At 39.4% G+C, this 13026-nt stretch overlaps 1 protein-coding gene across 2 annotated transcripts in view; it reads right to left on the bottom strand.

Annotated features, from left to right (window-relative positions):
- DYRK1A (dual specificity tyrosine phosphorylation regulated kinase 1A) overlaps positions 1–13026 on the bottom strand; it is a 91628-nt gene that overhangs the window by 18857 nt on the left and 59745 nt on the right. For both annotated transcript variants that reach the window (XM_080593869.1, XM_080593870.1), the window contains exon 3: positions 7820–8019. In XM_080593869.1, the coding sequence (XP_080449995.1) occupies positions 7820–8019 (200 nt within the window). The remainder of the gene's footprint in view (positions 1–7819; positions 8020–13026) is intronic.

Here is a 13026-nt window from a genome sequence, read left to right as displayed (position 1 = left end):
TACCTGGAATGGCAGCATGATGAAAACTAAACTACAAGTAAGGAACTGAAATTTGATTTTTCTTAACTGTTGAGAAGCAACTTGTAACTAGTCTAAATAAGGAAGAATCAAATAAACACACAAAAAAGGCAACTAAGAACCCCATTTACATGTATTCACACCACTTTTGAGATAAATCATGCTTCAAAATAAACTCTGACTTTTAATTCAAGTGTGTTATTTTACCTATAATAGTCTTTGAGGTTTCCTGAATGAAGGAACAGATAACTTGCACTCTCTATGTATAATTTCTCTCTCTCTTTGGGCATATACTTTGTTATCTAAAAACAGATGGCACTGTTTATTGCAAAATGCATTTCATTTTGATTAAGGGGAGTTATCAGCAGATATATATGTGCTCTAATTCAGATATTAAACAACAACAAAAAAAACTACTTCCAAGTACATAGGGAGGGAGGGAGGGATTCTGGCTGTATACCATCCAAGTTTCATTTCACAAAAAGAAGAAATAATGAGACTTTATTCTATAAAGATTACAGTTGGAATTCTTGTTAAAAGTTATGACCTACATATTAAAGAACTGAACAGATTAGTCTCATCTCCTATGCCACTTGCTATTTAAAACTCTTCTTGCATCACAACAATATAAGATAGGAAGTCAACGCTAATCCCTTGTCATGGCAGACAGCCACATAATAGATGGTATCTCCAGAGGGTCAACAAAACAGATGTTTAATTAATATAACCACAAGCCACTGTAACATTTCTCCATAACACGTAATATACAGCAAACCAGATTTTTAACAAAATGACTTATGGCAAAAAAAAAAAAAAAAGCATGTGCCAGACAGAGAACCAGAGATATCCAGGACTCTTCAAAGTGACTGTACTCAGAGTCAGAACTATGTGCAGGTAAGGACAGAATTTCCATCACTGACTTGTTCTGTATTTCCCTCCTTTTCTGGCTTCCTTCCCTAAATAAATAAGGTTAATGAGTGAAAGTAATAGCAGCAGACAAGCTGTAAGTTAAATAATTACATAAAAATGGCAAGTAAAAAAGGGTCATCTTCCAAGATTTTATACTGCTTGATTCAGCCCAACCATTTTCAAAAGAATAGAATAGAAGATGGTGGAGAGAATTAGAGAAATGGGGGGTAAACAAACAAACAAACAAAAATGAAATTCTTGTTGCCAGAACATAGAATTACTTCTAAACAAAAATCTGAGATAGAGGGAAAGTAAGGGAAATACTTTTACTGAAATTAAATGCATGCTCACGTTCATTACAGTCTGGTGAAGTCTGGCCATCACTAATAATTACGTCAATGATTAGGTAGCTGAAGTAACTAAGAATTTGCTGCTGCCCGCTTGAACACATTAACTTTCCAATGATCTAGCTGTAATCAGTAAAATCCCTGTCCAACAATCTGGTCAGCAAAATCAAGAATTTTGCAGGTGGTAAGTGATCTTAGATACTTATACAAACAAAAATGTTTAGCTGTCAGACTGACCTTTGAATCCCAGGTGATTTGTGAAAGCTAAACTGCTGGAATTTGTTACCAAATTCTGCCCAGGAATCTCAACTCAACTTCCTTATCAGGTAAATCAATTTTCTACTCTTTTGTACTTAACTGAAAAAAGTTTGGGGCAATCTGAGTATCCATGAAGATAAACACTATCACAGCACAAAATAAACACTTGTTTGAAGTTGTAAAAACTTTTAAGCTCTTATCTGTTATTAACATCAGGCTACGTTGAACTCTCAAGATGCAACCAGTTCATACAGGACAAAGAAATATTACTGCTTGTTTCTGCTAAAGGAGTAAAGGTCCCAGAGATCTCATCTCTTCTATTCACTCCAGGCCACATCCTCTTACTGCTTTCCTGAAGCGGGCTCTGGCACTTATCAGAGAGGTAAGACCACATAGCCAAGGGCAGGACCCCATCCTGCCAGCAGGCCCAGCATGCAGAGAAAACCCTTACCATCCAGCAGTTTTTGGGAAACAAGAGCCTTAAACTTGACCACAGGGTGGGGGGGGAAGAAGAGAGCTGGAAGTATTTAACTGTAATATAAACCTTGTAAATAAATGGAAAAACAAAGCAATCTGGTTGGCCTTGAAGTATATCTTCCTGTTATTTGTTCCTTGCCAATGATGAGATGAGTAAGCTTCAGCCACCATAACCATTAAGCAATAGGTGTAAGAAAAGATAATGTAAATAATATTTTAAGGGTAACATAAAACTAAACATTATTTATATAACTTTAAGATAAATTGTCATTACTGTTTCCTAACCTCTAATCTGCAACTGTAATTGATTCATAAAATACCAGAATATGGTCCACAAGCCATTACAAATCAAAATACAAGGAGGACAGAGTGGGAATAAAAACAATGAATTAAAATTCAAGGACTAGCTTCCTTGTTATCTGGTCATGAATGAAAATCATTGCAAGAACTTGAAGAAGAAAAAAAAATGACTCAGTTGGCAATAAAATGAGAAAGAGAAAAGAGAAAAAAGGAGAAGGGGGGGTGGGGAGGGGAGAAAAAGAAAAAATAAAAGAAAAAAGAAAAGAAAAAAGAAAAAAGAAAAAAAAAAGAAAAAAAAAGAATAAAGAAAAAAGAAACATAAGGGAGATCATTGTCCAAGAGACCTGATGAGTTACATCCACAGGTCCTGAGGGAACTGGCAGAAGAAGTTGCTAAGCCACTGTCCGTGATATTTGAAAAGTCGTGGCTGTCCGCTGAAGTTTCTGCTGACTGGAAAAGGGGGAAGATAACCCTCATTTTTAAAAACAGAAAAAAAAAAGATGACCAAGGGAAATACAGGACAGTCAATCTCACCACTGTGCCTGTCAAGATCATGGAGCAGATCCTCCTGGAAAATATGCTAAGGCACAAGGAAAATAAGGAGGTGATTGGAGACAGCCAACAAGGCTTCATTAAGGGCAGATAGTGCCTTACAAATCTGGTGGCCTTCTACAACAGGGTTACAGCAGTGGTGGATAGGGGAAGAGCAACTGATGTCATCTACGTGGACTTGTGCACAGCATTTGACACTGCCCCACTGATCCTTGTCTCTAAATTGGAGAGGCACGGATTTGACAGATGGACCACTCAGTGGGTAAGGAATTGTCTGGATGGTTGCACTCAGAGTTGTGGTCAACAGCTCTGTGTCCGGGTGGAGACCAGTGATGAGTGGTGTTCCTCAGGGGCCAGTGCTGGGACCACTGCTTTTTAACACCTATGTTAGTGTCATGGACAGTGGGATCGAGTGCACCCTCAGCAAGTTTGCTGATGACACCAAGCTGAGAAGTGCGGTCAGCACACTGGAGGGAAGGGATGCCATTCAGAGGGACCTGGGCAGGCCTGAGAGGTGGGTCTGTGTGAACTTCATGAGGTTCAACAAGGCCAAGTGCAAGGTCCTACACCTGGGCCGGAGCACTCCCAAACATGAAAACAGCTGAGCAGAGAACGGATCAAGAGCAGTCCTGAGGAGAAGGACCTGTGGATGCTGGTTGACGGGAAGCTCAACATGAGCCGGGCAATGTGGCTTTCTTCAGGGCTGCAAGCACAACCTGGGCTACATCAAAAGCAGTGTGGCCAGCAGGGCGAGGGAGGTGATTCTCTCCCTCTGCTCTGCTCTCCTGAGACCCCACCTGGAGCACTGCATTCAGCTCTGGGGTCCCCAGCACACGAAGGACATGGAAGTATTTGAATGAGTCCAGAGGACAGCCACAAGGAGGCTCGGAGGGCTGAAGCACCTCTCCTATCAAGACAGGCTGAGAGGGCTGGGGTTGGTCAGCCTGGAGAAGAGAAGAGAAGACTTCAGGGAGACCTTAGAGCAGCCTTCCAGGACTGAAAGAGGGCCTATAAGAAACCTGGAGAAGGAGTCTTTATCATCAGGGAGTACAGCCACAGACAAGGCATAATGGATCTAAACTAGAAAAGGGCAGGTTTAAAGTAGATTTAAGGAAGAAACTCTTTACTGTGAGCTGTGGATGCCCCATCCCTGGAGGTGCTCAAGGCCAGGCTGGATGGGGCTTTGGGCAGCCTGGTCTGGTGGGAGGTGTCCCTGCCCATGGCAGGGGGTGGAACCAGGTGGGCTTTAAGGTCCCTTCCAACCCAAACCATTCTATGATTTTTTAATCTTTGCTATTTATCAAAATGACATTGCTTACAGCAAGTGCTGCTGTTCTAAATGCCAGAAGTTAACAGCTACTTTAAGCAACTGACAAACATTATCCTTATTACCTGGCAGCAGCCTGAAGAAACTTATTTTCTGAGAGAAAATACTATATGCTATTAAATATTTATTATCTATTTTAATATCTATTCATTCTACAAATTTTCAGGATCCAAAAAAACGAGACTTCTTCCTGGGTTGTACTTTCAAGCAAGTCAGGTTTGTCTGGACTGGACGGGGAAGGAAACACCCTCCTTACGAAGTTCGGCAAATGTAGCGATCAGCTTTTTTGACACTTGCATTCTCAACTCCTTCACTTCAGGATTCTCAAAGATACGCTGGGCTGCTCCGCAAATTATTTAACAGTTTTTTTTACTCGGTGAGAATTGAGTTTACTCGAACCACGGAGTATTGAGGAGAGGGGAGGGAAGGCTTCCCTCGCAGAAGACACCTGCGCCAGCCCCTGCGGCGGTCCCAAGCTGGCAGTGCAGTGCTCGGCTCTGGCCAGCAGATGGTGGCCGGAGCTCGGAAAAGGATTTTGCCGGGCAGCCGGAGACCCCCGCTTCCCTTCCCGGTGTGGCCAGCAAAAGGGCTGGCAACTTGATGTCTATCCAGCGGGCATTGACACCCAAACGGGCTACATTTAGGTAGGCGGCGGGTGGCCACTGCTGAGTCAGGAAATTCAGAAACTGAAGCTGAGACCTAACTTCTCGTCTAACGGGGTGCAAAACATCACATTAAAAGGATTTACCCTGTAAGAATTATCCTTCCTGGATCTGCTGAAAGTTACCTTTTCCTTTCTGCTGTTTTTTACAGCAATTAGACAAATCAACTAAGCCCTCTACAACAGAAATTCATCCCACTCCTTATTTAACACAGGGTCAATTTTGTTCTTGTATTTGTGCACGTGTAAGTCAAATTCTTTAAATCACATTTGCTGCCCAAATTAAAAACATGATCTCCTTTAACCTTACGTACTTGAAAACTGACGTATACCACCTTATGGTCTGATTTTCTGGGTAGACCTGTGTGAGGCCAGGAGCTGGACTTGATCCTTATGGGTCCCTTCCAACTCGGGATATTCTAGGACTATGAGACTGAGTAGAGTTTGCCATCACTAAAAGGCTAGTCTGGTGTTCCAGGCTTTAGTAACAGACAAGCAGTTGACAACAGAAAGAACTAATGGCTGATGGTGGGATTCCAACAGAGGAACAAAACAACTACACTGAGATGGTTCAAAAAATGATCTCTGCACGAGTTGTTCAGAATTGACATATGCAGGACAGAGAGAAACAAGTTGCAGACCATTCAAGGCAATACCATGAATAAAAAGGTTTTCTGTAGAAGAGCCATCAAGAAAGAATGTGTAAGAGGTATGTATTGTTTAGCCATGAAAACCTAGATGGTATGCAGATTTCATCCTGACTTAAAGACAAGATGATAGCATTGTCCACGGCAGTGGAGAAATGTAAGCACAAAGCCTTCCACAATGGAGGTTCCCAGCTTTTCTAAGAAGATACAAGAATAAGAGTTAGGTTTTAATCAAGATGAACTAGAACTGACAGCTAGACATCTAACAAAAGAGCTATAAAAGAGAAAGAATGAGAATTTTGCTTGCACAGAGACAAGGTGTAGAGCAGATTATCTGAGTCACCAGAATAAAGTTGTTAGCTGAATTTTGTTTTGCAGATGAGATTAACCAAAAACACATTCAAAGGCAAAGAGACATTGAGACTCCCCTCAACAGGCCCACGGAGAACCTCCGTAACTCTCTATGTGGCATATTGGTAGGAGAATCACAAGAATTTAAAAAAAAAAAAAAAAAAGAAAGAAAAAAGAAAGAGTTGTGAAAAACAAGAAGGCAGAAGACTTCAAGAAGTTGCCCATAATCAAAGTCCATGGAACTAAAAGCTACTTGCAAAGGATTAAAGGAGCTCAATCCACAGCCGCTTAGGCAGAGGACTATGAGGACTTCAATGCAGTTATAGTAAAATAGTAAGACAGAAGCTACAGTACAGAAAAAAAAAAAAACAGGATGGAACTGGAAAAATAAAAATATTGATTCTAACATACTATTTATGTTGCAAAGACAGCTTGATTGTCCTTCCCAGAAGGTGGCCAACTGATCATTTCTTCCCAGAACCATCCACCACCTTTTCCCTAGTATTTACATCCTCCTCTTGGTAGGCTGCATTTTTTGGTCAACAACAATTCTTGGCTACTCTCTGAAAGCTATTCTTCAGCTTTCTATTATTCAACTACCATTTTAAAGCCATTGCAATCAAAAATGACAAGGGATGGTGATACACCCTAAAATTCAATGATTTTGCTTTTCGGTTCGAAAATAACTAAACACTATTGTACACTAAAGCTCGCAGATGTGATGCCAGATTATAACACTTAGGTGAGTACCCTTGGAAAGGTTTAAGGAACACAAAATTTTCTTATTTGGCAGACTGATTCACTAACTTCACTGTGAAGGTTTTGGGGGACCTTTAGCCTAAAGAAAGTCTCATAAAAAATCTTTGCAAATTTCTCAAGCTAAATACTGTTATATACGACCAAATTTATTCCTCCTACTGAATGGCTCACATGAAAGTATAAAAACTTCCTTTGCCAGCTCCATTCACTTTGCCATTCTTCACAGAGCCCTAGCCATTACAGCTCTCCAAATCTTAGTATCAAATATCCTGGCACTTAGTTTGAATATTCCGTTCCCCCTAATCTTTTTCTGCACAAGCTCCATCCTACAGAGCAATACCAACAGGGTACCGCTTGGTAGTACTGCAGATTTTTCTACCGAAGCCACCTTGGACAGAGGAACAGACATAAATCTGGCAGCAGCAAAAGACTTCAGTCTCCATCCTTTTTAAATGGAATGCCTCATTACCCTGCATCAAATTCTGAAACTACGACTTACAAGACTTCTGGATTTTAAGTTTTGAAACACTTCTGTGCTGAAGTCTACACCACTGGGCTGTGCCCCTTTAAAGAAAGCAAGACTTACCTTTTACACAGGGAGATGCTAGCTTTTGTGGCTACTGCTATTAGTTAAGAAGCTACTTCAGCAGTTCTAGCATCCCAAAAAAGCAGTAAGGAAAAACCACTGATCTTGACAGCTCAAAAGCACCTGTAATCACTTTCCCTAACTGCGCTCACTTTATCTCTTTGTGATAGTAAGTAGTAAAGTAGTAGTAGTAAAATCTCAGTGCTATCATAGCTGTGTATTTTGCTTTTTGTTTTATAAAAAGTTTATCTTTCCTAGTATAAAGTGTGTTTTGTGCAAACCTCTCTATTTCAAACATACTAACCATTAACTGCATCAAAACACTCGGCATTAAATCAAGTAATAAAACAATCACATTCTAACATCAAACAGCACTGAACAAAGTTGCTATTAGACTCTTTCCATTTGACTTGGATGATCTTCCTTGCCTCTTATCTCAAAAACATTAGAACTGGAATGACTACAACAAATATGCACTAGATATCTAAAACCAGCTTCCAGTTCGTCCACCCATCCTTGAAGAGTCAGGAGCTGGTCAGTTAAAAAAAAAAAATCTGCCTTGATCCTGTCATTTACAAAGAAAGAATGACTACATCTAAAATGACTTATTTTTTGGCTATCACTTACCTGGTTTGTTAGAGGTTGCTGAATTCGGTCAGTGTATGATGAGGCAGAAACCTGTTGGTCGTTTATGTTCTGCTGCCGACGATCACTGTACTGCTGATGCGAATGGGACATCTGTCCAGCCATCTGAAGGCCAGCAGCATGGAATGAAAACGATGGTGCAAGCCGAACAGATGAAGGTTTGCATGCTGAAGTCTCTCCTCCTGTAAAAAGACAATGTGAGTTTTTAATACAAATTCAATGGCTTTGAAATATTTACCTGAGTTAGTCTCCATCTCCTAGCTCACAGAGCACATAAACACTTTCACCATTTTTTAATATACACAAGAGTTGTCATACACAATCAACCCAGAAATTATCCCCAAATGAAGATTGTTTAGTTGAAGTACCTCTTTCCATTTCAATTGTGACACATCGTTCATTAATCATTTATTCATTTTTATCCCTAACAGCCCATCTCTAACATCTTCACCTAGGTGTCATAACTGGACTTTGGCAGCGGTTATTTTCAAAGATATGAATCTCACATGTGGATTTCCAAGAAAAGCAGAAAATCACTCAGATTCTGTCTTCAAAGGGTGTTTACAACAACTTTCTGGACTGATTTTACCAAAAGAAAAGAAAAGCTAGTGCCCAGCTTTTATTTTCTGGCCTCAATGGCTATGGTTTCCTACAAACTACTTAGATCACTAGCCTACATTCTTAACTTCCACTCTTCTTCCAATGTACACTGTGCTTCCACTCAGCTTTTTGACTCCTACAGTTGAGTTTCATTGGACTACAGGTAGCAAGCACTGTAACTTCAATTAATTCTTTTTTGGGAAGGTGAAATCAGACTGCAAGAACTAACCACAAAGCAAGAGACGAGCCAAAAGCTTGGTGTCAAGTTGCAGGAGAATGACAAACTGCACGGCCAAGGTATTATATTCCATAACATACTTAAAAATGCCAAATACCACAGGCACAGAAACTGCCTCTAACTGGGAAAGATCCAACACCTCTCAGCTGTTGTTTTAGATATATTATATGGCATTTAATCGGTTCACAGTCTGCTTGTATCATCATTGCTCTCCAACAGCAGAAGACAAAATTAAAGTACAATTTAGTTGTCTTTCTCTGTTAATTAAAGTTTGGCATGTTCCACGTGTAACATCTATCCTTTTACTTTTTGCTGACTACATCAGAATGGGAAAACTCTCTAAACGGATGTCATACTGGGACAACCTAATAGAGAACACGATGGGAAAAGCAGCCAGGCACACTGAAGTCAACATCACTACTGAAGGAAGATGAGTGGAATCAAAATCTAAACTCTGGAAGCACAATTATTGGTAAACATTAAATTTAGAAGCAAAATGTGAGATGAGTAATCTACTTAACCACCAAGGGGAAACCCCATTTCCTTTACAACCAAAACCTTGCAAGAAAATATCATCAGCAGAAAACAGTAGATGAACATCTCGCTTCAGTTTGACTTCCATAAAAATAACTGACTGCTCAACTTACCACCTGTTCTAAGTTAGGAAAAAATAAAATACTGAAAGTGACAGCATGTCATTGACTCAGCACCCAGTAGGGCAGTAAAAGAATTGCATGGGATGAAATAAAACACCATTTTAAACTAAGATCATTTCAGAAAAAGTTATTTATTAAGTACCTTTGAAATAATATTCAAACATCTATAAATAAGAAAAACTAAGTACTGTACAATCACTACTACTAAAAATGGGTGAAATAAAATTATTTCATGAAATACCTACTGACAGATAACTGGTATTCTTAAGTGTTATAATTCGGTACTACTAAAATGCTAACAAAAACTGCTCCAGAAGATGAACACAAGCCCACACTGCCCACAAGTACCCACATATTTCTCAAAGCTTCATTAAATCTTCAAACACTTAACCAAAGCAAGAAAAAAAAATCACATATTAACTATGATATATGAAAACAACTCACACAAACTTTGTGTGCATTGTGGTGCTTCTGGTAACATCAAGAATCAAGACAATCGTACAAACAGAAACAAAATAAAGAAGTTCTTGACCTAAAAACATTATGAACTAAGTAAGCTTAACATTGTTTCCAGTACCTAAACAGGGCCTATAGGAAAGCTGGAGAGGGACTCTCTGTCGGAAAGTGTGGTGACAGGACAAGGGGATTTAAATCAAAAGAGGTGGGATTTAAATCAGGTATTAGGAAGAAATTCTTTACTGTGAGGGTGGTGAGGCACTGGCACAGGCTGCCCAGAGAAGCTGTGGGTGCCCCATCCCTGGCAGTGTTCAGGGCCAGGCTGGATGGGGCTTTGGGCAGCCTGGTCTGGTGGGAGGTGTCCCTGCCCATGGCAAGGGGTGGAACCGGGTGGTCTTTAAGGTCCCTTCCAACCCAAGCTATTCTGTGATCCTGTGATTCTATGCACAATAAATTGCTCTTAACTATTCTGTAAAACATCCATTAAATATTGCTTTGTGATCCTAGTAAGCTCTGAAAGTGAAACCGTCCTCCAACATTTAAAGACGGTGAAAATATCGGTAAAATATTTGAGTGCAAACTTTTAAAAACATTTGTATATTTTTCTGTAAAGTAACATTCCAAGTAATGTCTTATGTACACTTACAGTTTGAGCAACGGATTGTCACCATTAACAGATCGTCAAAAATATTAGTTTATAGTAAATTTTAGACCCTTCTACTTGTAAAGTTTTATTTCCTTCTTTGTTGTTGTTGTTGTTTTTAAACCCCAGGCAAGTTTCCCAATAGCATACTAGATGTGACGCTTAGCAAATTAGATAACTTAATAAAAACAAATTTCATTTTAAAAAATCTTCACTTGCTCATGTCCCTAAAAAGCAGAAAACTCACACATACAAAAATCCCATGCAGAGTTCTAGTTTATACTTTGACCCCATGGTATCTTCTGACACTCACTCAAAAGATCACAACAAATCTGAGGATACAACGAATAACACACTGGACACGGTCTAAAAAAAATAGAAAAGGGTTAGAAGTATACTTAGCCCCCAAAAGAACGCTTGCTTCACATCAGCTTTAAACTTTTTAGGCAGGTACACCCTTTCCCTCCTGATTCCTCTAGCAGGATGATATGGCTGTTGCATCTCTGGTCTTCCAAGCTGAAGACTGTCACATGGATCAACTCTGTTAATTCAACAGCAGTGTCCCAGAAAGATGAATTTCATGACTTATGACAAGGAGATTGGACAGCTGAATCACAAAGAAAGCTTCACTAAGAACCAGTTTGACAAATAACTTACTCATTCAATTTAATTTTTTTTTGGATGTTCAGTGTCTGTGACTAACTATTTGCTTGGAGGTAAGTCATACACAAACAATGATGTCAACGTACATCAATCAAAATTGTCTCCAACAAGAAACTTTTTTATAAGGCTATTGCTCTGTGCTAGAAATGTAAAACAATTTCACGGAGTAACACTGAATCTCAGAAAAGGGGACACTATTAAATACAAGAGCCTGCCTACAGCCTGATGAACTGAAGCCTGTTAGAAACAGACAAGTAGAAACTGGTTGGTTATATAGTGTGTTCTTTTTCCAAAGAGAGAGACATTTTAATAGTCTCTGTGATGATGGCGGTATTCAACCCTTAAAAAAAGTAGCAATAAGCATGAACCACCTGGGTGAAAAGTTTAAGAACCATTAACTATATGCTCTGAAAGATCAGTAGCCAAGTAATTTCCATCTTTACGATTTCTTACTGTCACTGAAATGGAGACACAGAAGTTCACAGATTTCTCTTCCTGAGTGAGAGCAGTGTTAGCTATCATCAAAAAACAAGCAATGTTAGCAATATTCAGGATATGGTCCTTGATGAAACACTTGACCTCATTAGATTTCAGACTTTGTTCCGTGACACCTGCAATCAAAAAACTAAGCCCAAGAGAACCTCAGTACTGCATACTACTATGAGCCAAGAAACACCTAATAATATTAGGAAGAAATGAGGGGAGAATTAAGAATTGGCTAGAATAGAAATCTTGACTTCTTTAGTTTTAAGTTGAGGAGCCAGCTCTAGAAGAAAGAGCGTTTCTTGGCATGGATGTTAACTGAGGTTAATGAATATTAACTGAGGTTCACAAACCCCACAACCGCCAAAGTTCTGGAGCTCTAGACATTCAGAAAGTGAACCGATCCATTGACACCAAGAGGGTACCAGAATCCAGCGGAGCTCATACACACCACACATCCATACTACAGGGTAGAAATATCTAAGGAACAAGTTGTAGTCAATCATCAATTTTGTTTTCTAACCACTGTATCATGAAACGATGGCACTTGAAGAAGCAACTTGAGAAAGAAACAAAGTGACAGAAAAAGCACGCCAAGATCTCTAAGAAAGGAAGTAAATTAAGGGAAAACATTGCAGATTGGCAATGGGTAGAATTACCTAAAGAATGGGGTTTACCTATGTGTTAGGTCAAGGAATAGCATAAAAACATATAGTTGAAAAGCCAATTTGATATTATGAAAATAATCTGTTTGCCTTTGACGAGACTGTATCAGAACTTGTTATGACAAGAAGGTCCAACTCCAGAAGGCATCCCTTGTTTCAGCCTTGACAGCATTATTTCCTATAGTTGCGAATGTAACAGCTCTTTGAAGTGAAGCTGTTCAGAATACTGTATCTCATTAGTCATATTCCATAGACCATAATATAAGCAAAATATAATTAATAACAGGAGTAACTTTTTCGTCTTTTGTAAATTTACTGTCTTTGGAAAGTAACAAGTACAAGTACGAAGCGAGCATTAATAAAATACTATGCCATTGTACGAGCAAACCACTGTAACGACAACCAGAAGAAAAAGCTTAAGAGGGGACCAATAGCATAAATGTGGTAATAGAGAAAAACTAAGTTATAACCTCAAGAGGTTCATAACTCAGAACTATCTGAAAATACAGATACTGCAGAAATGGACAGGCCTCTCATATGGAAGAAGGTGGGGTTTATTTCTTTAAAGCAGCACCTTCGCACAGTGGAAGCAGATCTCTGAAGCAGATCTCTCAGTAATTTGATAAGAATTTCATTTTAAATGAGTTTTCTAAAATGTGTGCAGTGTGGTCTTTTAACTTTGGTGCCTAAAAACTTGAAAATTTCAACCAAAGTTTTCCCTATGGCTGGGACATTGTAAGGTCTATGCAGTCAGTGCTTGGGCTAAACACAGGACATATAATGCA

This window comes from Anser brachyrhynchus (assembly GCF_964034855.1).
Source record: "Anser brachyrhynchus genome assembly, chromosome: 1".
NCBI lineage: Eukaryota > Metazoa > Chordata > Aves > Anseriformes > Anatidae > Anser > Anser brachyrhynchus.
Note: the sequence above shows the minus strand (reverse complement) of the source record. Positions and strands in the feature narration are given on the sequence as shown.